General features: G+C 46.2%; 1 protein-coding gene across 4 annotated transcripts in view; it reads left to right on the top strand.

The window, feature by feature from the left end:
• Nucleotides 1-2,126: 2,126 nt before the first annotated feature.
• The window catches only part of DNAJC6 (DnaJ heat shock protein family (Hsp40) member C6), a gene marked incomplete at its 5' end in the record, with an annotated part of 52,089 nt that continues 27,676 nt past the window's right edge, over nt 2,127-26,539 (top strand). Inside the window, 3 exons of one of the 4 annotated variants that reach the window (XM_082313061.1) lie at nt 2,127-2,177; nt 11,755-11,911; nt 14,158-14,302. In XM_082313061.1, the coding sequence (XP_082169187.1) occupies nt 11,810-11,911; nt 14,158-14,302 (247 nt within the window). Of the gene's footprint in view, nt 2,178-11,754; nt 11,912-14,097; nt 14,303-24,175; nt 24,462-25,399; nt 25,444-26,539 lie in introns of those variants that run through there. The other 3 variants (XM_082313062.1, XM_082313064.1, XM_082313063.1) reach the window with 3 other exon arrangements.

Below are 26,539 nucleotides of genomic sequence, written 5' to 3'. Positions count from 1 at the left end.
AAAAGATGTAAATAAAATTTTTTCTCCTGCTTATCCCTGTGCTGGCATTGTCTGTGTGTGAGTTAAACCCAGTCTCCGCTGAAAGCCAAGTTCCGCACGAGCCCTTGCCCCGCGCTGAGGCTGCGGGACATGCCTGCGGGTAGTGGGTCATTTTTGACCTGGGGATTTCTTTGTAGAAGCTGAGGAGGAGGAGGAGGGGGGAAGAAGAGGAGTCAGAGCATCCCCACTTGAGCACAGGAGAAAATCCCACAGTAAAGGGGGTCCCCCGGGCTTTGAGCTTGGGCACAATACTGCTATTTGGGTCCTGTCTTACAGCCAGCTCCTTTATTTGATATAATCCAAAATGCCGGTTAAAAAGCCAGTTCTGATAGTGCAGATGAAGCCAGTTGCTCCTGCCCTCCCATCCTTTGCACATAAAGTGTTTTTTATTTTCCTGTCTAACTTCCCCCACTAAAAGTAATGGAGAGCATTAGGCACAGCAAGGCTCTGGCTATTGCCTGTGTCCCGTGTAATCCGTCACATGTATTTTGGTAGAGGGAATTAAAAGCCGTAAGCTGAAGTGTCTCCGCCCATCACTACCGGCTTGCAGATCCAATCGCTTTTTGCTTTTTTCTTTAATTCCCAAATAGCAGCTTTGGGGCCCTCGGTCCCCTGTTTGGAGTAAGCAGAGATCAGAAATGATTAGGAGAAATAAAAAAAAGGCTGATAAGCAGCGAAACCACTGCCCGGCAGGTGAGAAAGCAGAGACATGGCCAAAGGTCGGCCTCGGTGTCCATGGGCGAAGGAGCTGAGCCCAGCAGGAGGGGTGCAGGTGATGCTGGGGTTCAGGGTCGTGGCAGTCCGGAGGGAGAGAAGGGGTATATTGCCTCTGAGCAACTCTGTCTGAGGGTAAAAGGGCAGATAAATACAAGGAGGAAAAAGAGCTATGTAAGCTAGAAAATGAACTCAGTCTACAAACAGAAGTTGGGAGGTCAAAAAGCAGAGGAATATGTGAGGAGTGCCAACATCAAGCTGAGAGCAAAGCCTTGGCTTTCCCCGAGTGCCATCAGGGGAGCTGGGGTGGCACAAGGGTCAGCGGCCCTGCCCCTACAGCCTGACCTGCACCACGTGCTGGGGCCCCTCCGGCCCCCCCAAACTGGGGGGCTTCTCCCCAGCTGCAGGGGACGCACCCAAACCCGGCACAGCTGGGGATGCAAACAAACCACCCCAACACCCGCAAAACAGCGTGTCCCTGCGGGGCTGCTAAATAGTTCTTTGAATTTCAGAACAACGCGGAAAGCATTAGAATTCCCACCTTTCTCTGATATTTGCATATATTGTGCAATATCAGTCCCTTCATGTAAGGTTTGTAGTATGTTATCCATTATTTGCTTTCTGCACTCCACACTGCTTGTTTACAGGCCAGTTCTTTTAACTTGTCCTTTCGCATATCTGCCCCCAGGGACCTGTGCCTTGAACTCCTCGGTCTTTCCCCAACAGTCATTACACTGCTCTGCTTCCCCTGGGTGTTGTGCAGAGAGATTAAAGCTTCTGGGATGCTCCGATACGGTGGGCACAGGGGATACCCAAGCAAGATAACTGGAATTCCTGATGACTGCTTGGAAGAAATGACACTGACGGCTGGTAATGTCGTTGCATCTGTAGTTATGCTGTGATAAAGATTTGGGGTCAATTAATAGCGTGTTTATAGCATCAGCTAGCGCTAGCCTTCCAGGGTACCCAGGGAAGTGCCCCAGGCATGCCTCGACCAGCACGCTGTCCCGTTCCCAGCTCTGCTTTGACATGCTGCATCCCCGCTGAGTCCGTCTGAAGGAGTTAACCTTCTCCAAAAAGAAAAAAATCGAGGGGGGGGGGGTAGGTAGATTGCTTAGATTTGCACTTGATGAATCAGACCTGCAGACTCCAGATCCTACTCCATGCCACATTTTAGAAGATGTGATATGTCTGCCTCCATCCTCATCCTTTCCTGAGTCTCTGTAATCCCAAATATATCCCGGCAGGGCCCACAGCGACGCGCAGTTCCCAGGCAGCAGCGCCCCAGCCCATGGCCGTCGCCCCGTGACCCGGGACTGCCGCCGAATGACGAGTCGAAAGCCGGCGTGCGGGAGTGCAGCTGGGCTCCCCGCCGCTCTGCCGCAGGAGCCGGGAGAGGAGGATGCACGCATCTGAAAAGCAAGGTAAGGAAAGCTTAGCCACGAGCGGGGTGCGTAGAAGAGCGAGAGGGTGCACAGTCAAATATGGGATGTTGTTTACGGCAAATTTGTGCTGAGTAATCATTGGGAAGGCATGCTCGGGATAAAGCAAAAAATCCTGCTTTAAAGCCTTGTTATGTAATAGGTTTGAGGGAAGATACTGCACTGAAAACTGTTTCTCTTGGCAGTGTAGCACATATTGCTGTCTGATGGCAAGTTAAGTTGCTGAAATTCAGCAATGTATACCTGGGCACATAGTGTTTAATAACCTCGAGCTACCTCCTGCTCTGGATATCTCAATGACTCCGTGCAGAACATGAGCATCTCTTCTTGCACCCCAAAATAGATGTTTGTGTATTTTAGGACTGTGAAGGCTATTTGGGCATATTGCCTTCAATGAAGAAAAAAGAAGTGATTTTCAGGCTTTAAATAATAATTGTAACTTATATCTGAACATAGCTGTACTTCCTACAGGAAAGGTAATTGAGTGTATATGTGAGTATATAAATGCTGCTATGAAATACTGATATCCAGCCTTTTGCAGTGCATCCACTGTGAAGCTGACCTTCAAATCCCCCCATTTTTTTATGCTGAGACAAACACAGAGCTACATTCCCTTTAAAAATCCTACTTCGGGCCAGAAAAGAGAAAAAAAATATAGCTAAATGCATACACCATTGCATTTGCCTTCAGTCCTGCTGAGGCAGCCCCAGCCGGCTGCTCTGGGAGGCGATGGCAGGGACAGGGCGGCCGTCAGGGCTGCCTGCTCCCCACGGCACCACTGCTTCAGGTGGGTGTTTATCCCCCTTGGCATCACCTCGGGAGTGCTGCGACTTTGAATCAGGAAATATTTAATGCCTTGCTAATGTCTTTGTGGCTGTCATTACTATCGTCTTATTTTGGGTAATGCCAAGGAGAGGAGGAGGAGGAGAAGGAGAAGAAGGAGGAGGGCAAGGAATATTTTGGACAGGACCCAGGTCCGCAAACTACAGACTTTATTCACCTTCTGCATTTGGACTAGGGCCTCCATCTTCTGATATCCCTTCAACCGTGGATTTCTCTTAGTCATAGTCTTCCCTGAGGAAAAAAAAAAAAAAAATAAAACCAGCATACCAAGTAATTCAGATGGCACAGGCAGCATGAAGGCAACCCAGACTGCACTATATTTAGCCAGCCATGACACAGCCAGCTTGTTTATGGTCCCAGAAACGCTCCCAGCCGATAGATGCAGCATTTTGGAGTGGCCGCAGTCTTTAAGGAGGAACTGCATTTTGCCCTTGAGCGCTGGGTTTTTCCTGCACGCCGCTGGCAGCATAGGTGCCAACGTTTAATTGCTGACCCGACTAATCCACCTCGCGGACAGCTTTGCCCTGCTGCAGATTAATCCCGGGGCCTCCCGCTGCACCTGCTGTGGCTCTTTGTACGAGTCCTCAAAGCTGGATTTTTGGGCAGGATTTGCTGAAATCCATTCTGCTTTGCTGCAAAAATATGGTGGCAGCCCAGGGGCTATATGGAAAAGGGAATTGCTGGACTGTAGTGGCGGAGAGTTTGGTACCCAGATGTGCTGCCCAGGTTTTGGGATCAAAATTGGCCTGCCGGGGCTCATGGACTTGGTGCTGACACCGTGGGGTCATGTTTTACTGCACCCCCAGCTCTGCTCAGGTGCCTGAAATTTGCACTGCAAAGGGAATTAGCATCACCAGTGTGTGAGGGATGTAGCAAAGAACCTAACCCAAGCATCTATGACGAATGGCCGGACCCAAAGGGGTGGCTGCTCCTCTCCTGGGATGCTCCAGAGATGGGGAGATGTCTGAAACCGCTGTGGAGCTGCTCATGGGGGTCTGGTCTTTGCTGGGTGTGTGGCGTCCCATAGCACTCAGATTTGGAGAAGAAAAATCTCTGGCTGTAGGGAACACGGTCTGGAAATCCCAGCTGCAACTGTACTGGACTGAGATACTGTAATTTCCATCTGCCGTAAAAATTAGATTATAGATGCTTTTTCAGAGGTGGATAAAGCGGCCGTGGGAACCTCTCAACATTAAAATGCTATAAATATTACTCTTTATTATTTATACTAAATTATAAATAATATTTTATGAACTCTTACAGTAGCTTACATGACAATAGTGTATGAGGCCCTGTTTCAATAGGCACTGTAAACTATATAGACTTCTTTCTCCTGAATAAGTTCTTGTTTTCAGTAACCAGAAATAACAAGGATAGGAAATGGTATCATTTACATCCCTGAATCATGGCTGGGAGGCAGACAGATGGAGAAATTGGGTGTGCAGAACAAAATCATGCAGGGAGACTGAGGCAAGGGCCAGGATTTTCTTCAAATCCTCTGAAATGTTTTTTTTTTTTGCCATGCAGGAAACTTGTGAAGTTTATTCCCTTCCCCAGACCGTGTTTTGAAGCAGAAAAAAATGACCCAAACACTTGAATTCTTTTTCCAAGTAATAAAACTTCACAGAAAGAGCAATTTGCTTTCTAGCTAGCAAAGGTTTCTCTGCAGTACAATGTCCGTTCACGGGTCTCCGCCCCAGCGCGGGGGCGCTTGCCAAGGCACCCCGGGGTAGGATGCAGGCAGGCTCTCTGACTCTGCACACATTTACTCCTGGCATTAATTTTCCACCCCAACAGAATTTTTAAGGTATTTAAGCTGAAACATATCCACACAAAACTCCCAGCCTGGGAGCCACACAGCGTAATTATTTTAAAGCCACGTGGTATAGACTAGCCCCTGCAATATTACTTTCTGAGTTAACATATGTGATGATAAATTCTTTCCTGCCCTAAATGGTATTGAAAACCTGAGCTGGATCTGGGTAAGCTGTGAGTTTCCCCCAGCTCCATCACTTGCCCCTCGCTCAGGGCTGTTTGCAGCCTCAGGGAGAGCATCCTGCGGTGTGGAGCAGCTCTCACTGAACGCTTACAGCAGCGCAGGAGGCATCGACAGGAGAGGAAGATTGCTTTGAATCCTTTCTGCTGAGTCAAGTACGCTTCATCTAGATGTTCACAAAGCTTTTGTATTGCTGGGTGTCTTGAAGGCATCCCAGTGATGCATTCCCAGACAGGTGACCAAGCTGTGGGATCCACAAGAGGCTGATTCAGTTAGTGTTGTAGGAATTAGCAAAGAGGGTTTTGTTACCTTTTGTGCTGTAAATGGGCCACCAGGAGAAGGCTGAGGGCATTCATACCCAGCCCTGCTCCCTGCCTTGCTTAAAGTGGCCGTAATGTCACTGAGGACCGGACTTCTGGCTCCTGTACCACTGAATTTACAGCCTGCATCCAAAGTCATGATGATCCACTGCAAGCTATTCCCATGCCAATGCAACTGGGTGTCTCTCCCCTTGAATTACGTCCAAGCTATTCTTCCAAAACTGCAGAGCGCCCTGTGGATTGAAACAGCGTCGTGGGAGAGAGCATATGCGGCCTTGTAGAGTCTCCTTGAGTATTACTTTGGAAATGAGGAGCAGCTATAAATCTGAACCCAGACTCCATCAGTTAGGTGTGATATGCAGGACCTATAAGTCAGTAGATACTGTGAGCTGAGACAGACACCATTTTTTAATGTTTTATATAGCAGCCAGAACAACAAGGCTCTAATAATATCATTTTTCCTATTAGTATTAGATAAAAAAATATGCTATCAAAATCTCTAAGAAGGTAGGATCACTTTAATGGGGATGTGTGGGTTTCTGGCAAACCTTCCTGTGCTATTGGACCCATCTGTATCTTCCTACCCTTCATCAGCTGGACCTCACTTACATATTCATCCAAGAGAAACCATCACTTTTAAGCTTTTAGTGAGGATATTTGTCCCCTGGTCCATTCTCCCAAAGGAAACCCTCATCCCATGCATCCTAAAATGAAGTAGTGATGGGAGTGGGTGAGGTGTGCAACGGCCATCGCGCAACACCTGTAACTTCCCTTCTGTTGTCATGGGAAGACTCACTGTGTTGAGGGGTCCTTGGTCGGAGCTACCCGAGAGCAATGACCTGACTATTTTCATTATGCTACTTGCTGCTGGAGTCTGACCCCAAGCACAGCAGCAGTAGCTGAAGTTACCCCATGATGACTTGCTTGTATAATTTTTCTCCTTGTTTTTACCACCAGCCTTTTTCCAATGCAAACAATAACCTGCTGAAAAGAAATTCAAAATTACACTTGAGACTTTTTTCTATGTGTTTAAAAATGCGAAGATCTGGGCATTATACTGCTTTAAATGCAAGTACAAATGCAAGCTGCAGCTATGCATTATAGGTGCATGAGCTGAGTAATTCAGTTTTGTAACTCGTTGCAAGTTGCAAGCAGCCAGGTTTAATATAAAGCTGAGATTTTTCCCAGGTACCCACTATAGGCCCACCTCTGTCTTCGGTAATGAACGCAGAACTTCTCTTGTTACTAATGGAAATGTTTGTGTGTTTCTGGACTTGTGCCTTTCATTCTAATGGGGATTACATATATACATATTTTGCAGGCTTGCAAACAGGCTTTAGGAGGGCTATGCCCAGATTTTTCTTGGTATTTAGCAACTTACCTCACAGTGAATGGGAAATGATGAATGAATGGTAGTTAGGCAGCAAAATATCTGATTTTTACCTAAATATGTGATTTTGTCCTGAAGAATTGTCTGAATGGCTGCAACGCCTCCAATTTTCCAACAGTTTGCAGGCTGGGGTCTTCCTGAGTGAACAGCGATACACTCCTATTTAATGGCCCCTTATAGATTTGTTATTCCCAAATATTTCTCCACTCTCTTTTTGAAGCATGTACATTTTTAGCATATACAACAGCCTTTGGCAAGCAGCTCCACAGCTCAGCGTTGCTGAGGAGCCAGTCGAATCCTTGAATACTCCGAAACAAAGTCTTGGGCTGAAATGAGTAAGTTGTGTATCATCCCTGACAGCACTTTAACAAGTCTAAAAGGCAAGAAATAAAAAATATGCAGACACAGCAACACACTTAATGGTGTGGGCTATCATGGAGAGGAAAGGATGGGTAAGAAGATAATAAGAGAGTCAAACACTAGTCACATCCTAAGTCTCTGGAAAACAAAATAATGGTAAGCAGCCATGCAGGCTCACCAGTGTGCCCCAATTGATTTGACAGATAAGCAAGGCAAGCGCAACCTTGCCGAGATTCTTGACAGCGCACGATGAAACTGTCCCTCTCCAAATCCCCAGATGCTCTCAGGATAATTACACTCAGGTTTTGGTACTATGACCAAAAGGCACGCTTTTGTGAGAATGGTGCGATGCTTTCTCTGCCATCAGCATTCTTGGCAGCAAGGGTTTCCTTCTACAGACGCTTGCATAACGACTGTGAACACCTCTGAAATGAAATTACAGCTCTTGCTTGGCAAATGATCGTGAATATGTTCTTCAGTGTCCATCCACTGAAGAACACATTCACTGGAGCTTCAGCTGCTGAAGCTCCAGCTCTCAGTGAGGCACTGAGTATTGCAGTTAGGTTTCACTGCAGCAAAGGCTCAAGGCTTCCTCCGATGAAAGAAAGCAAAGGTTTAATTGATAAGCTCTATGTCGAACACTTAAAAACAACTCTGAAACTTTCTCATGTTTGCTTTTCATTAGAGATGAAGAAGACAGGAATGGCCAGTTTGGAAGTTCCTGAATATCAGGGCAGGTAACAAAGGATTAGATCATTTGACCCCTCTCTCTCCACCTGGATCCGCCCCAAAACCAGCCCTATATGCCCATGGCACACTGCATCCCACACTGGTAACGTACGCTACACTGCCCCATGTAACCACTGCTCACAGGCAGGCTGTGACAGTTCCGTATTTCTCCAGCAAACCCAGGCATGGCCTTTCCTACATACAGAAAAAGGAACCACATAGCTACCCTTGACTCCAGGCCAAATACCACTTACTTATCCTCAGCACAAGTCTGGATACTCCTTTGAAATCGTATTTCTGGCTGCATACCGAGAGCCTGTACCCATTTTGCTATCACGTGCCCATTCCCAGAGTAGTACACAGGAATCGATGCTCCTGGCCAGCCCATGGCACTGCCCGAGCAATGAATGAAGCCTCCAGATGAGTGGCCAAGAAGTGTGAAACTTGCTGTATGGGTCACATACGCCCCAAAGTCATTTGTGCTTGACCCACATCTCACCTGAACATGGAAATGTGAAGAACGTATTCTACAGGAGTAGGAATTGCAACGGGATGGCTCCTGGGGTTTTATTTTGTCAGCTGTCGCCACTGCTATGAAATGAACTGTCAGGGAAGAAACCCTTACGCATCCTCCCTGATTGCCTCAATGCATTCAGAGCCTGCAAGAGGGGAGGCTGGTGCCTATAGATAAAACATAAGAGTGATGGGAAGGCTCCTGCTAGGTCTGGTTAACACTGTAACAGGGTAGGACTCAACCTAAGTTCAAGGCAGTCCCAGACTGAGGATCTGTCTATTTTTAGGGAAAATGATTGTTTAGAAGACACTGTTTTTTCTAAGCTGGCATCAGATGTGTTGTAAGGTAAATCCTTTGGCTGTATATGTAAAAGTTTATTCGTTGCCTCTTGTAAAGGTTGAGAGTGATTTGACACTTGCTGTTTTGATGGGGAGACAGAGGGAGGTATTTTGGTTTCAGTTTTCTTAGGACAAGAAGTAAAGCAAAAAGAGTGATATCACATAGCCTCCTGATGACCTTAGTTAGCTGCTGTGATTTCTGAATTGGTGTCTTTTAAAAGAAAACAACAACAACAAAGAACCATGACCCTCTTCTGAGGTGGAATTGTTTTGGCTCTCACCATAGCTTTGCTTTTGTTCCCCACTGCACTAAGCCTTCATCAGGAGGGAAATGCAATACTCTTCTAAGGTGACAAGGACCAGGTGAGTTGAATGGAGAGCAGCAGATGCAATCAAGAGGAAACACTTTCTCAAAGCCAATTTGAATGATGCTATATGGCTTAAGTTTTTAAGATCTTTGGTTTATGTTTGAACACACCAGGCCAAAAATAAAATAGAAAAAATAATATATTCTTTATCTGTGGCAGTAATGACCCAAAATGGAGTGGCATTGTTTCTTACAGTTCATCTGCACTGATGGTAACTGGGGTGGTCCTAGCCCAGACAAGGAGCTTGCTGGCTGTAATCATTGCAATCAGATTTGCTTAACCAGGGTTAAACAAGTGGCTCTTATTTAAAGTGCTGGCAGGTGGAGATGGTGGTGTCAGTGCTCTCTGGGGAGGAGGACAGTGGGACAGACCCTTCTCCTAAGAGTACAGGGAATGGATACTTGCTGGAATAAAACTGCTATGGGGCAGGTCCAGGAGGAAAGACTCAACAGAAAAATGTGGTGATGCTCTTGCTTTTCCTGCTGGAAGAGTACAGTAGGCACTAGGGTCAAAGCTGGCCCCCACGGAGCATGCTCTTCCCTACCTGGCGGGGCTGAGCTGCTGTCAGCAGGGTTGTGACCCCACGGCTCAGTGTGGTGGCTGGGGAAGGGGTGTAGGGTTTAGGTTTGGTCTGTGTTTTTAGCAGAACATAGGGCTTCTAGGGGTAAATGTGATGTTGAGATAGATGCAGTTGTCAGTGCTGTCAGTTCTACATCCAATTAGTTTTTAGGGCAGGAAAGGTGCCTTTGCTACACCAAATTTTTGATGACTAACTAGATTAAGTGTCAAAATCTCAAGAATACCCTGCTACCTAATGTGTACAGCAAAGGCTGGTCTGTAGGTCTGGGTACTAAACAAACACAAAAAGGTGGTGGTTTTTATTTTTTTTCAGACCATCAAAAGTTTATCAAACTGCTTTAATTTATACAGGTGCTTAAGCCTCCTTCCACTGACAGGATGGCTCATAGCACAGCTCAAATCAGTGTGCAGAGTGCAACAGGGTGGGTTACTGGGTTGCGAAAATGTTCTCCAGAATGTAACTGTGGCTGAATGCCTCAGGTGCTCCTTGCAAGGTTTTAAGGAAGGTAAGTAGAGCTAAAGATCTTCTGCCTTTTTTTTTTTTTTTTTTTTTTGAAAGGCCAGTTTATTGAGTACTTGTTATAGGAATGTTGAAGGTAGCCTAAATTCAGGAGTCCGCGAATTAAGGTTATTTGATTAGGAACTGAGTGCCTTGAAGAGGGAAAAGGTAAAAATGTTAATTCTCTAGAGTATGTTTCAATGGCCCAGTGTCCCACTGCAAGGAACGAGGTGCATGTAAGCGTGAGGAGACAGGAAAGAAATTATTGTAGCCTGGGCTGCAGAGAGAAGGAGCTGCCTTGTGCAGCAGTGTTAGGTGCTTCTGAAAATGGAAATAAATCTGCTTGAGGAATATAAAGCTGATTGAGCAAGTCTTATTTTCCTTAATAACGCATGTATCTTTTTTCAGGCAGTGACAGCAGTCCATATCATACAGCATAGCCGGTACTTCCCATATTCTTACCTATGTACATACACCTGGGTTTGGACTTCTTGCAGAAACACTCTGTGCAGGGAGAGTTCATTGTTCACAGTGGAGTTACTTTGGAAAAAATGTTTAGTTTATTGAGTTCTAAAGGTGTTGCTCCAGATATTTAATTTTCAAGCTGTATTTGTAGTTCTCGCAACACTCCACAGTTTGAATGCATTCATGAAGAATTAAGAGTATAATATTTCACCTTAACTGTTCATCTAGTTGCAGGAGAGGTGGAAAAAATGAAATTGTACCTCAGTATAGCTGGTGCTTGATTACAGCTACGAAAAGAGACTTTACCCAGGAGAGGCTGCAACCCAGACAGAGAAAAGCAGACGGAGAGTTAGAGGCTGGGCAAATCAATTGACTTTTCCAAGGTCAGGAACAGGGAGTTTGTATCTCTTGAGTCTTGAGCAACATACAGTCCTCCTTAGCATGTCATTAATGTCTCCCACAGCCTTAATGGCACCTGCCAGCCCTACCATTCAAACAGAATACATCTATATTCTGTAGTATCATTGGCCACTGTTCAAGAAATCCTCAAGGATGTTAATGAATTTTTCTAAGTAGCTGTTTCCCTAGATCTTCTTTCTTTACTCTCTTTTTTAAAATCATGTGAAATTTAACATGTTATTTGATTTTGTGTTTTTTGTATATAGCATTCTTTATGCTGTAGACCTCCAAAAGAGGGAAAACCATGTGGGCCTTAATTAGCCCAACTTAAAGGGAGAATGGGGGGAGAGGTGAATATTACTTTATACGTTCTCTTCAGCTAAACTTCCCATAGGGCTGGAAAATGCACGGATACGTGCAGCTTCAACCGAATCCCACACAATAGGCTTCCCTAATCCCATCTCTTTGTGTTTGTAGCAATGGTAATTACGAGCAAGGATGGGGCTTTGAAGTCTGTTTCCTCCTCCCTCCTCTGCCCCAAAATCCCCTGGAGAGGCTGCTCTGCCCCTGCTCGGTGCCTGCACTGATGCTTTGCAGAACCCTCTTTCTCCAGGCTGGAACTTCAGGCTATGGTGGTGATTCCCCTTTGGGCCTCCTTGGAGGGAAAGCAAGCTATCATCCCCCAAACCCTGGGACAAATGTGGAAAGAAATGAATAATGGATTCAACAAGTAGGAGCAATTATTTTTTTCTTTCTAAGTATGACTGTACTGTGCCTCTGAAGACATGACAGCCGCACCAACACTGGGTAGGAAATGTTGAGCCAAAGACGTGCTGTGAGGCTCCAGTGGGCAGTGACAACGAGACTGCAACTTGGGAAATATAAATTCTGGACTGGCTATGGTACTCAGAGAAGGGTGAGCTGTAATTCCTGCTGGAGTGACCCTGCCCTCTTGCTTATACCCTTGTTCCATGAGAACACTTTTGGTAGGACTTCCCTTTCACTGCTTGATGCAGACAGTCCTTGCAACAGACCCTTGCTGCTTACCTGTGAGAGAGATGACTTCTGGATTTAGGATATGAAGTTATCTAAGCTGAGTTTCTTGAGTTGATGGATAAAGGCAGCAGAGCAGGCTAGAGATCACAGATGACAGTTTAAGACGAAGGATAGGTTGTTGTGTTGTGCCAGGTTCCCCAGCTCGTTCCCTCTAATGGGCTGCAATTATCTCCACTGCAAGTGTGCTTGAGTACTCATGGAAATGTTACATAGCCTTAATGTGCCCCCTTCATCCGAGAGCCTGTTTTTTCTTGTTCAGGCTGTTAGCTGAGCAAGCAAAATAAATGAAAATCCGCCTTGACCCATCCCCAATTTCCCATTTTTATCCTAGAGCACAGGAATTGTTGTATCCTAGGTTGACCAGAAGAGACTAACAGATGTGATCCCTAATAAAAATATCTGTGCTTTTATTTTTTCTTAAGTTGCTGTATATGGGTGCCGAGAGGGAAAGGGACCCATTCTTATTGGTGAGCATTGCAATCCACAAATTGCTCCGTACTGACCAATGTATTAAGAGCCCAGTTATGAGGGGGTAGAAAATACACAATTCTAACCTTGAGTTCAAGCTTTTACTGCTGCTAACTGCAAACAGTTTACGTCAGGTTAGTTCATTTTAGTTTGCCGCTTGTAAATCTGCTTGGATTTTTCTGAGAAAATTCTGGGTCACAGATGTACCTTGTCTGCACTGTACTATAAAATTGCAGGAGTTATATAAACAACAGCACATGACAAGGTATGGCTGTACCAGATGCCCACTGCCCTGGAGTGTTAAGCAGGAAAGTTTAAGCCAAGTGTCAGTAATATTTCAAGTTATGGTTATTGCTACAGAAGTGCTTATTGATGTTATTGCTTTAGAAGCAAACCCACACTATTTTTCTAAGCAGAGTACTTCCTGTCCTTTCTGTCAGGGGCTGAAGGCATACTTGTGTCTGGATGCTATGGCTTCTTTTTGCCTTTGCTTTTCCTTAAATTAAAAAGAAATCCATTTAGAAGAGTTTAATAGTGGTCATTTCCTTTGGAGCATCCCTCAGTTCCTCTGCTCCATGTGAAATGAAATTATGATCTACTAGCTGTGGCCGCAAAATGCGTCGAGCGAGATATGGCTCATCAGTTGTTCAAGGACATGCTTTGTGTTGGTCTAAAGTCTGTTTACATGTGAACAGCTAAAAATAGATGGGTGAGACCTAACAACAGAAATGGCTTAGCAATCAGTAGTAGCACTTGCTCAGCTGGGTGCCACCAGTTTTAAGCCAGCAGTCGCACAGGCGGGAGCCTGGGATGCTGATGCATCCCATGGTGCCTGCCGTGACACAGCGCTGCTGTTCGGGAGCCCCCCCAGTTACTTGCCTGCAGACAGATGCGGTGTTACACTGAACCAGAGATGCTCTTTAGGTTTTGGAGGCTCAGTGTAGAACCGCTCTGCCATCCCTCCTCCTTTAGACTGCAGAATTGGCTGTGTCAGCCCATCACTTGGTGACCTTGGCCGGTTCCCAAGGAACGCACCTTTCACTGGCACGATAGGAAGATCTTAACGTTGATCGCTATTTTGAGAACCTCTTCACGCCAGCTGTACAGCCTAACCCTCCGAGCTGAAGGACCTCTTTTGGGAGAGGGATGAGTTTGCCAGAACGCATGAATAATAGCCCCGGCGAAGGAAATGGTGTGGATCCAGCGCTTTTTGCTAACTAACGGCTCGCAGCAGCTGGCGGTGGGGGGGCCCTCCCCCGCCGAAAGCGCTCTGACCGCTCTCGCTCCGCTGCGCGGCCGCCGCAGCGCTCCCGTCGCCCTGTCACCTCATTCATTTGAAGATGCTTCTACCGGGGGCCTGAAACCCAGCCGGCTCCGGCGGCGGGGCTGCGGCCTCCGCGATTGCTTCCGGGCCCCGGAGGGGCGGGAGGGGGCGGCACCGGCTACGCGGGGGGGAGGGGAGGCGGCCGCCCCGTCCCGCCCCGCCCTTCCCGCCCTTCCCCTCCCCTCGGGGCGGCCGGGGCACTTGTCTTCCCTCCTGCCCGCGGCGTCAGAGGAGGCTCTCCGCCCGGCTCGCCCATGAGCCTGCTCGGGAGCTACCGGAAAAAGCCGGGCAGTGACGGCTATGAATCTTTGCAGCTGGTGGACAGCAGCGCTGACGGCGGGGCCAAGCCCGGGGGCAGCGCGGCGGCGGGGGCGGGCGGCCGGAGCCCGGCGCGGCAGCAGCAGCAGCAGCAGCAGCAGCAGCACCGCGCCGAGGGCGGCAGCACCATGGACAGCTCAGGTAGGGGCGGCCCCGCGGGGGTCCCCGCCCGCGCGTGGGGCGGGGGGCGCCTGCCGGGGAGGGTCCGCCGCGCCGCGGTGGAGGGGTTGCCGCTGCGTGGGGACGGGGAGCCTCTGTAGCCGGGGACAATAGCGGCCCTTTGTCCGAGCGCGGCGGCGGGGCGGGCGGTGGGAGGCAGGAAATCCACCCGAGGCTGGGGGAGCCGGGCGGGCAGCGCCGCAGAAATCCGCGGCTAGTAAGTCCTCACGGCGGGCTCCTGCTGTCAGCCCCGAAGAGGAAAAGGTTGTTCTGCAGCTAAAACGGATGGGGTGTTTTGGGATCTTTCCCCAACTGACTTATTCATGGATTATCGTTACTTTTTTTTTTTCTTCCTCCTCTAAAAGGCACTCGTCAAACTGAGTTAGATTAATTCTGATAGATGATGCACTGCATGCACCATTTTTTTTAATCAGGGAGTAGGGGACCAGATGGTCTTTATGACTGGTAATGGGATAGAGAGCTCTTCACCTCTAAATTACAGGTTCAAATTTGCCTGGATCACCAGTAATCGAGAGTACTCATCTGATGGCTTTTAAGTGATCTCTTGAAACGAACTGGCTCTGGCTCTGGTTGGCTAGATGTGGCCATCACAATGAACATCTACAGCCTTTGCAGAGACCTTCTAAAAATCAAACTTGTCCGGGGAAATACCCCATTTAGTTGAGGGAGACCAAATTTGATGTCTGCCCGTTGTAACGGGGGGATCTTGCAGCAATAGCTGTGCTGTTCCATGACAGAAAGGGGTGGGCCCAAGACAGCAAGTACTTAAAATACATTACCTTTGTTTTAATGTGGTAACCTCTTCTCAAGGGGAAAAAAAAAAAACAAACCCTAATGACCTATGTCTGGACTTGGGTGGGGAGAAAACCCCCTAATGACCTATGTCTGCACTTGGGTGGGGTGAATCTTACCTTGAATTTTTTTCACATTTTCTCTGATGTAGTAAGTCATGTTTTCCTCTTCCCCCTTGCCATTTGAATTTGCTTTCAAGAGTTCTTTTGGGGTTGGCTTTGCTTTTTAACTTTTTTTACTCCTGGACTTCAGAAATGTATTTGAATTTGCTGCTATGATATCTCTGCTACAGTTGCTTGTAATCATAGTATGTGTCAGTAGATTCTTACTCACAGTAGGCTGCTGTGTTACAGTTATTTGGATTCTTACATTGGCATCTGCTGAGATGGTTAGATATTGTAGTCAGTTTAATATCTATTGTTAAAGCAATTATCTGAACGCGTTTCCTAGAACTTTAAGAACCAAAGGCAGTAGTGTTGTGGAAGGTGGCATTCGCATCCAGCCAGGTGTGGGAGCGTGCTGCAGCTCGTGTCAAGTCATGGCTTTTGTCTAGCGTCAGCTCAGTGTATTATTTGAGTGTTGCTGTTGCAATCATTCTATTCTGTTTCTTCAAGCCATTCCGCTCCCTGCCGAGCAGGGGAAAAAAAGTGCTCACAGATAGCTAGACAATACCTTTATTTACAGGTTTTGTGCAATATTCAGACATTTCAACAATTCAGCTACTAACTCTGAAGACATCCCAGAGCATTAATTTTATTAATGCCTTCTATCAGTTTCTAGGATGTTCTCCCCTTAAACACGTGGGCTTGCTCAAGGGCTGTCTCTGGGATTTCAAAGCTAATGGTTAAGAGATCTGTGTTAACCAGAGTTCGCGTCCTTTAGTTCGCTTTGGTACTCTCACTGCCTAAATTTTACAGGCTCTATAAACAATGACATACCTGACACTTAAGCAGCAACAAACCTCAGGCCTTGATATGGCCCTTGAATTGAGTTTATAGGATTTTTTTTTTTAATATCTTACCTGTTTAATACGGGCTTTTTGGTGGGTGTTTCTAAATCTTCATGTGAAGTTCAAAAAAAGCTGTATGGAGTGTGATGCTCTGTTCTAAACCTGAAGTCCTTACTTATATCTTCCTTGTTCATTTGAACACTTTATGCTGATAAATGCCTAATTTTTATCAGTTCATTGCAAAGACATTTTTCTTTGCCAAGTATGAAATTCTAAAAGCTTAAAGAACCATATCCCCCTCTCAGGTGTGCTTGTGATTTCTAGTGATTTGGTAATTGAAGCTGCTCATGAATTGTCGGACATGATTTATCTTTAATGCAGTGTGAAGATGGATAGTTATGGGGGGTGGAATTAGGGAGCAGTGTTAAGAGAAAGACAGGAAAATAAGGTGGCCGGGGTTTTGGCTTAATAGGAGCGAGGAAAAAAACCACCACCCACCTTCTGTGTTTTAGTTTTTTAGAGAATATATTCATATTAGAAATACTTGAGACTCCTCCCACTAATGATGCCAAAGTCTGAATTCCCAAGATGGGCAGTGATAGAGCATATTTCAGTTGGGAAAAGAGACCTGAATTCCTCGGGAAGGAGAAGGGTGAGATAAATTGGTGACATGTTACAGTGCAAGGGAGTTTTGGTTACGCTGCTGGGTTTTGGTGGGGTGGGGGAGCCTCCCTTCTGCATAATTAGGTGGCAGACCCTGAAGGTGAAATCCTTGAGGTGCCCTGGCCAAATCAGAGCTCATTATGTACTACCCACACGCCTGACCTCCCTTACATTTAGGTTTTTCTTTTTTTTTTTTTTCTGGTTTTAAATAATGGTTTCATGTGTGGTGGAACAGCTGCTGCCTGAGTTATCAAAATGGCTGTTTGCACTCGAGGAGTGAAACAGTCCTGAGGTACAACTCTGTGTCACCAGGCAATTTGGGACACTCAGCGCAGCAGGCTGCGAGCGAAGCACCTTGGTTTGCCTGTCTGGCAGGGTTATTGCTGCGCTCGAGCCAGACATCTCTGGGTGCAGTTAAATAGCATCTTTGATGAAGTTAAATGGTTGGAGAATCAAACCTTCCTCTTCTCTCCCCACGTATTAAGTTTCACCTGCACCAGGGCAGTGCACTCTGGGCCTTTGCATCTGGAATATGTGTGTGTAGATTAGTATTAAGCAATTATAGGAGTTAGATGAGTGAGGATTTGTGCTGAAGGCAAAGTGCTGGCAATTCTGGGGCAAATTGCTGTTGGTTTAGCTAGCGTGGCTGTATTTGCTATTGCTGCAATGACACTAACTCACGTGAGTTGAGAAAGTGCGCCCCTGTTGGGTTTTTCTATTAATTTTTTTTTAAACTAATTCAAAGTATTAGATCTTAAAGGATCATCTCTGAATGTGGGCTTGCAATCTCATAAACAGCTTTTTGCAATGAACATAATCAGTGGTTACAGCTATGCTGTAACTTCTGAGTACTTATGATTATTGGCTTAATATTTTTTTGGACTGGTATTGCTTAGTGTCAAAAGAAAAAAGAAAAAAAGCCAGGAGCCAAGAGCACTGTGTGTGGGGGAGGGGGTTGCTGTTGGAAGGCAGGATCTGGTCATGGCTGGAAAGGGAGCTGGTACAGAGGGGCTCCCCAGGGGCTCTTTGACCCTACCGTGCCTCTGTGCCGGCATGCTGGGGGGACAAGCACTGGGATGGAGGGTCTGGCCAGGCTGTGTCCAGTGGCTCAGCCTGGGAAAATAAGATTTTCGAAGTCTCTAGGACTGGTAAACGCTTCTTGGTTCAGCTCGTTAAAATTCTTCTGCCACCATCACCCATGCCGCAGAGGAGAGCTAACATGAGCTGTTTAACCAAAGTAGTGACAATTTAAGTTGCTCAAAGTATTGCTTGGGGTACCTGTGTGCTCACAGGCAGCACAAGTGGAAACTCCTGCCCCCAGTGATGTTGAGTGCCTCCCTGTTAGGCTTGAGTTTAGCTCAAAGGAGCCAAGAGCAGAAACTTTATTTCAGGTAGGGCAGCTGTATCCGTTACTGCTGGTATCTGATGATGCTTGTGCGATGACCTTGTCTTTAAACTTTGCCAGACTTAAACCAGTCAGAATGAAATATTGGTCAGTGTGTGGTTTAAATCTCAGATTTAAGCGAGACACCTCAAGTGGGCATTAAAGCTCTGTGCAACTTTAGCACATGCCCTGAACTGCTGAATGTTCAGCTCCTGATGTAATGTTTTAAACAACTGTGGAATATGCTAGATGCAATATAATAAAATGATCATAGCACATAACTCTACTGGGACCTATACGTTACTGCTAACTGCTAGTTCCTCCAGAAAGTGTGCTGGACTTGGGTTGGAAGTTTGAGGATGGAGGGAAGGGGAGATAAGGGGAGACTTGAGCTGAAGTTGACAGGACACAAAACATTGCCAGTTCAAAAAGCAAATTCCAAGAGCATCTATATAGTACTCCTTTTGTCTCTTTATTTTTAAGTTGCTGAAAGTTTTAAGATGAGAAGCAGGCAGTGAAGAAGCAATTTATTTAGGTTTTTGCTGCAGCATTCAATAATGTTTTCCTAGCAGCTGGTTGAGCATTGAAAGAATAGGTTCTAGGAAATAAGGTCTAAAAGTAGCAGCAAGGATACCTGTTACAAAAGGAAAAAACTCTTTTTATGCTCTCTGTGGTGTTTATAAACTAGCTAATCTACAAAATAGCTTTTAAACACTTGGGATAGATTTGCTTGTGCTACATGCTTCCTCAGGCAGAGTAACTGCAGAAGAAAAGCATTTTAAATAAATTGCAAGTGTTGAGATTCCTTGAACTGTTTTATACTTGCAAACATAATCTCTTGTACTCTGGTGATTCCTTTTCACTGAGTCAGAAGAGAGACATCTCCATGTTACTGGCACAGGGACAAAGACCGTCGCTGACAATGTTGTCTTGTATTCTCTTCTAGCTGCATTTTCAAATGGGGAGGTTTGGTTTAATAACTCTTTTGTTTGGTTGGTGTTTTTTGGACACTTGAATGGTTTGGTGTTGGCAGTAGTGCTTTTCTTTTTTTGTTGTTTTGACAGGGAGGAGAAGCAGAGAGAATGTCAATCAACTTTAAAGACCGATTTCATGGTTTGTGCTAGTAGTTCAGTATTCCAGCCTCACATGCATTTTGTTCACTGTAGTACGAGCTTCATAAGGGAAAATACATAGCAAATGAAACAAATCTGGCACAGTACTGGGGGGCGATTTCCCCCCTCCCCCCAATATCACTACTCTTCTTGAAAAGGAAGCAAAACCCCCTCTTTGTGGAAATCCTCCATACTGCTTAGTTGATGGTGCAAGCAGCATTCTTTAGTTACTGTTTCTCAAGCAAAAGCAGAAATATCTTAATTCTTCAAATTTCCATGAAGTTTATATTTAGGCAGTCTCAAATGAACCTTCAAATAAAAAGCCTTGGGCTTATACAATATTAGTTCTAGAATTTTATCACAGAACAGCACAAAAAGAAGTCCTTGAGCTTCTCTACCCTACAGCGTGCTATGTGCTGCCAGCAGCTCCTAGTGCTTCCTAGGGGAGGTCAGGGACCCTGTCCCAGCCCCCACACAGAAAGAGACGGTGAATTCACATGGGAAGGGGAATACAGCCTTTTCTGTAGTCGGAGCAGTAGTTGAGGAGGGAGGCAATGCTGCCTGCCTGGCCATGCATTGCCCAGCAGCAGCAGAAATGCACAGAAATCTCCCTGTACCAGCGATTCCTTCAGGTGTGAACCCAAACCTATTCCTATTCAAAGCATCTCGTTTAGGAGCTTCTCAGTTCTTCCTATCTCCTTTCCTTCTTCCCAATGTATATAGTATATGAGCCCCTTGTAAGCTTATAATGGCTTTATTTTCCCAGCCTAACTTCATCTGAAAAGGATGCTCATAGCTTTTGGGAGTGAGAAGGGCAGAACAACATGGGGTGACCCTTCTGTTAGAGGTAAAGCTGCCAAGAAGTTCTTGGGCAGGTAGTAATGCAACTTTGAGTCTTAAGGCAGTCTCTATCTGTTCCAGGCAAAAGGCCTGCACAGGTGCAGTGCCAGCTAATTGCTGGAAAGTTGCAGTAGAAAAACCCCACAAAACCAAAGAAACAAACAAAAAAACCCAAACAACAACAAAAAACCCCAATTGCTCCCTCACTTGAATAAATTATTCAGGATCTCTTAATGCTCGGGATGTCTGCACCACAAGACAGGTCTGTGCTGAACCCTCCGTGCACTGAACCGGTCCTTACAATGGAAGGGGCAGATACTGACTGGGGAGCAGTGCCTTTGGCAGCTGCTGGCGCTGCCTGTCCTTGCCTCCAAAAGCTGGAAACTCTTTCTGTGCTTGCCTCCTATAGCCCACCCTCTCCCAGCCTCGCCTAGTATTGCTTATATAGTTGCAGTTTTTATTACTGCCTCTGTCTTACGCTAATTGCCTGTTTAGGAAAGAAATATTCTGGCTTTCCCTCCATGTTTTGGAGCTAGCTGTGCTCTGGGGGGGCTCCCTGCAGCCGTGTTTCCTCTCTGGGTAGTCAGCCCCCAGCTTGCCTCCGGTGAATCCAGCTTTCCCCTCCTGCTCAAGAACGGATGGGTTTTGTCTTGAGTAGTCTCATCGTTAATACGCTTATTGCAAAATAGCCAAACTGTGCATGTTTTGGGGTGAGGGATAATACTGGTTTATAATCTCATGTGATTTGTGATCTGATGAGCCCTTATGTTCCATTAGGCTCCTTGGCTCGTAGTTTATCTCCTGCTTCCCTGTGCCCTTAGAGAGTCCAAACAACTTTATAGCCCAATCTTGCCTTTGGCCATGCTGAAGTCACTCCTGTGGGCTTTAACCTCTTGTCTTGGGGATTACACTTGCTAAGCAGCCTTCCACTTGCATGTCTCCACTATGTGTTTTAAAGCATCAGGATGAGTGAAACCTGGGTTTGGGTGTCTCAGCGATGGCATTATCACATGGTAGGAGCCTGTTATGCTTCTGTTGTCCTGCAGTTCTACTCTGCACGTGCTTTGCTGTTTATTTTTACAGAATAACACTTTAAGATATCTGTGCTCAGCCTTGTAGGGAATCTAACTCTACCAGGAATCTGGGACAGCAGTGGAGGAGGGAACAGATGAGACTGGTAGCAAAAAAAAGGAAAAAAATCAGTCTTCAGGGTCTGTGTGAGTCTGAGGAACTTCCCAAGTAATTTCTGCAGGTAGAAGCACTCTCCTTTCCTGCAAATGCCCCTTTATTGCTGTTTTAGCTGCCTCTGTTGCTGCTGCTTTCTCCCCAGTCCCTTTGCAAACCACCATTCAATGCCTATTAAAAAGTTGATGTAATTATGACACTTGGGCTATGTCTGATCTAAGGGAGGATGTAAGTGTATATAATAGCATAGATGTCTTAGAGTCTTTGCTTACATGCAATAAAGCTCAGCTGTCCAGAAGAGAGCTATGTGCTGGAAGGAACGGTTAGGGAGGATTGGGCTTCAGGGTGCTGAGATTGTGCTCTTAAAATGTAGTTGACAAATGAAGCACTCAGATCTAAATGCTATCGATTTTCACTGGATGCAAAGGAGCCACCTGCCCAGAGATTTTAATTTAGAAATACCTGCCACCCTCCCCCTTGAAACAGGAGTTTAAACTCTTCCAGTAATGTCTGCAAATTGATTTGCAATCCCCTGAAAGATGAAGTGCTGAGCATGGAAGATAGACTCAGTGTGGGGAACGGCAGGAGCTGGGGATGCTGAGGGTACCCAGGGACGCAAGAACTCTGCTCTGCCTGGGTTGGTTTGGCTGTATGTCTGTTTTTTGCACACATATAGGTACGTCACATATGGAGGGGTATATGAGGATGCTAATGTTGTGGCAGGGGTGCCTGCACCAGGGCTGCTCCTCCTCCTCTCCACGTGCTGTGTGGGCTCTCCTGCAATGCCAAGGTGAAGCCCATAAATATGATGATGGGGTCGTGGCAGCCTGGCTTGGTATCCCTTAATGCTGGTGTGAAATCGCATCCCGCATTACACAGACTTTGCTGGGAGAGCTGAGTGTGGGAGGAACGTGAGCTGGCGGGGCTGCTGGGGGGAGGCAGAAGCACAAATAGTATCATTTTTTGCTGAGTGTTCCTTAAAAACAATTCAGGCTTTGTTGCTGAAGCCACAACAACAGCGGCTCAACTTCTTTCAGTTTGGGGACCTTTAAAAGGGCCCTTTCTGCTGAGGCACAGAGCAACCTCCACTGCACCCCTTGCTCCCCTTTCATGCTGTGCCATGGTAATAGTTTGGGGGGCAAAGACAAGCAAACAACACTTCCCCCCCCCCCCCCCCCAAATACTTTGTGGGGAGGGAGAAGGCTGCAACAATCAGTGAACAACTTCCAGAAACGTGGAATTTGGGACATGTACGCAGCAGCTAACAAGTTTTTTTCTCATAGTGTCAGGCTCTCACGGTACCATAGAAAGAGAATACAGAGGAGCATTTAATACTCCCAAGCTAACCTTTTTTGGGGGAGGGTGGGAGGTGAAGGCTTTAATGCTTTTCTAGAGAAGAACTGTGGTGAGGAACGGGGAAGGTTTAGCTCTTTCCTTGCTCCATCTCTAAAGGAGCACAGGCAGTAGCACTTTGAGCAGAAAAAAATAATTTGACATTGAAGATACTGTTACATATGGTCTGGGCAGACTGAGGTAAACCTGCTTCCTTTGCTATGGTTTCATGTCTGCTTTTTGTCTGCCCTTTACAGGCAAAAAGGGTCTGTTTACTCTTGCTAAGTAACCTATGAAATGCAGTACTTCACTGCTGATCTTCAATTTCTAGATGTCTTGCTTTCACCTCCCCGCTCTCAAGCTAAGTATTGCTTCATCAGCATAAATATTCAGACGGACACGATCTTAAATGCCTTTTAAACGTCAGCTCATTTCCCCCTTAATTCTCTGGAGAGCTGGAATTCATGCCCTGTGGTTTGTAGGGTTTGTGGGTTGCCTGGGGGAGTGGTGGTGTTAAGGGACCCCCCAGGCAGACGAGTGCCACAATGTGCAGATCTTGCAGGGAAAGCTTCCAAACCAGGCATTTCTCACTTGTTCCAGCCAGTGAGCATCTCCATCAGCTGGTGGTAGTGTGAAACATCCCCCATCACACAGGGTCACACCTGCTTCATTCACCCATTTCTGTCCCCAAAACCCAACCTTTAAAACAGGACTGGTTTAGGAAGCTTTGATTTTGGCACTAGGCACAAACACTACTCATGGGACTGCAACAAGAGGAGCTGAGGCATGGTCCTTCATGGGGGTATGGGAGGAGGGAGGTATTTCCCTTCTGGATACAGTCCAGTTTCTTTCTCTGTCCACATGCAGAAGATGAGTTCCCTAGTTTGGCCAATATATAAATTTTGATGGTTTTGCTCTACTAAGGGAATACGCATCACAGCGGGTCTCTTGACAGTATCGATGAGTATTAGTCTCTGCTTAAGCTCCCAACACCCCAAAGCTGTCCTGCTAAAGCACTTCACATCACTCTGGCGTAGTGCCTGTGCCTTTGGTGAGCAGGTCATGGTGGGACAGCAGGCAGAGGAGCTGTGCTCAGCCGTTCCTGTACAGGAGTGCATCTTTCTGAACCTCCCTGGTGATCACAGCGTTCTCCTCTGAAGCTGTGCACCCGCTGCGGAGGGACATGTCTATAGGGACGCAGCGTTTGCTGTGCTGTCTTGGCCGTCTCTCTGCCTTGGGAGAAACTCTCCTCCTGTGCCGCACATCCTTTTCCTGATACTCTAAAATTAGCTAGAGAGCAAGTAGAGAGCTTAAGTGCTTTAATTAAGATTTCTATGCTCTCCAGCCTCCATCCTGTACAGCACAAAGCTGGTGCAGTCAGCAGAGGCTTCTTCAGTTGTAATCCATCCAGAGAAATCCCACCCTTTGGCTGATGATGAGAAAGGACGGTGATAGGAATGCCAATATATGACATACTTTAGTTTTGTAAGGAGATGCAGCAGGTTGTCGCTTTATTTGGTGACTGCTGGAGGTTTATACTGAACACAGAATAGTCTCTTTTTCAGAGCAGGCGTTTCCTCAGAGCAAGTACCAGCCAGAACAAATACAGACTTCACCTTGTCAACCGAATGGATGAAATTGTCTCTTTTTCATGCTGCTCCATTGACTTGAAGCACTTCAGTGAGGAGATAATCGTTGCCATCATCTAACAGAGCTATTCAAGAAGAGCCATCCCATGCATCTCAGGCACACTTTGCAGCACACACCCAGCAGTAAAACAGCTACATTAGAAGTTCCTTTATTAGGAAATGAAAAGGCTGCAGTGAGCATGTGATCCCTCTGAAACCTGTGCTACAAATACAGGTCAGAAGCGTGCGTCTGAAGTGCACTTAGCCTTTCAGGGAATATCCAATAACTGGGTTAATAAAGAGTTCTTGCTGTGTAAAGAACAAGGTGCATCTCATATACATAGAGACTAATTCTCCATAATGAGGCTTCTAGACAGCAGCTCCAACCCATGGTCAACGTTATCTGAACTGCTATGTGATAACATGCTGAAAACTGGGATTCGAGCCACGTGGCAGGCTCCTGCTTTGCTCACTTGCAGCAAACTATTTCTACACAGATGAGCTTGCGAGCTCCTGTTTCTGCTGTAGCAGAAGATGCTTTTGGAGCTTGTGTGGGGTCTGTGAGTGTTAATTTTGGCTTTGCCTGCAGCACAAGCAAATGTGCGCATGGAATGCAGTTCCTGGTGGGATGGAGGGGATGGAGAGGGTGTCATGTGCCTCGGGCACTTCATTTTAATACAAAATGTGGCTTTTGCCTTTGTGTTAAGGGACAGAACTATTTCTCTCTTCTGAATTTACTACCCAACTCTGGTAGGAAGATCTTTCCTAGCAGGGAAATGCCATTATGCCGCTAACTCAATATCCTGACCAAGCTAGTGGTGATCACCTTATCTGCACAGTGAAACCTGAACCTCCTTCCTGCCAGGCTCCGAGAGGGAGCAATGACGGGCTCATCCCTTCAGACTTGCCGAGTGTCCTTGGTCCTTCTTCTACCTCAAAACAGGTTGTAGTCCTCTGCAGGCTGGCCAGTGTGCTTGAGGGAAAACTCAACTGCTCTTTTCTCAGGACTTTTATGTTCAAGAAGAGCAAGCATATGAAGACAGCTGTCTCTGAGCGTGGTTCAGGGACATGCAATGGCAGCAGTAGGTGATGCCTGGCCAGGTGGCTGATTTCCACAAGAGAGGTGTGGGATGTGGGGCTCAGCCCTCCCTGTCCTGGTGCCCCGTTCCAGTGGCTGTTGCACATGGCCCAGGGAACCACCGCCGTCCTTTGGAAAGGTCTGCAGTAGCTCTGAAGGTCTCAATTTACAAGAGGGACTTAGCACAGAAATGTTTTATTCAGCAAAAAATGCAGGGGCAGGCTAAGATTTTTAATCCAATTTTTTTTGACTGTTCTTGAGGGTTTCTGTATATATTGTCAGGTTCATGTGTTAATGCATTAACCCTTTCTGCTCCTTTATACATCTTTATGCTTTGTAGGAGATGCTGCCTACCAGAGGAGCCTTTGAATGTATTTATCTTGTTCTTCTATGAACAGTTTGTGAAGACTGTATCGTTCCTAGTAACTGAGATAGACTGTCTTTGTCAGCACCAAGGATGTTGCTCTCATCCAGTGACTAAAAGATACCCGAGCAAATTACTGCACCTGGTGTAGTACCAAGTGCTGCTATGTTGTAAGCTTCCTCAATAGCTTCACAATAGCTAAGTAATACTTGTCTCATGTTAAATCTTAAATACTAGTTTTGTGCTCTTGGTTAAGTAGCACCAGCTTGCATTTCTTCATTAGACATTCTTCCTGTTTCTCTGTTTTAGTGTACGTAGTAAACTTGGAATTAATTGCTGCTGCTTCTTTTACAAATACAGTGAAATTCTCATTCTCTCTCTGTTTCTCCTCCTCTCTCCCCGCCCCCGCCCCCCCCCCCCCCCCCCCTTCCCGCCCCCGCCTTAGGTTTGATTTCTAAAGATTCTGGGCTTTTCATACTCTTGAGGCCTTTCTGTTTCTCTCTTACAGCATTTCCAACCATAAAAATGTGTCCAGTACCATTGGTCCTCTGATCACTTTGCCCTCCTTCCCCTGTTCCAAGTTAACACCTTTCTGCCTTCCTTTCTTTTAAAAGTTGACCTACAGAACTGAAAGTACCTTTTGAACATTATGTCCTCCTTCCACCCCCGGCTCTCCTAGCACAGAGTAATACGAAAGCAAAGTTTTTCAAGAGAGATCAAACACTGATTCCCTATTTGGAAGCCAACAAGCTACTTTGATTTTTTTTTTTTTTTTCTTCCCCTCCTTTTTTTTTTTTAATCATACTTGAAGCAGATACTTGCAAGTGGTTTGGCAAAAGAAATATTCCTATGCCTTGAGAAGGCATTTTCT

The sequence above is a fragment of the Platalea leucorodia genome (genome assembly GCF_965183815.1).
Source record: "Platalea leucorodia genome assembly, chromosome: 5".
In the NCBI taxonomy this organism is placed as follows: Eukaryota; Metazoa; Chordata; class Aves; order Pelecaniformes; family Threskiornithidae; genus Platalea; species Platalea leucorodia.
This window is presented reverse-complemented; position numbering and strand designations above follow the sequence as displayed.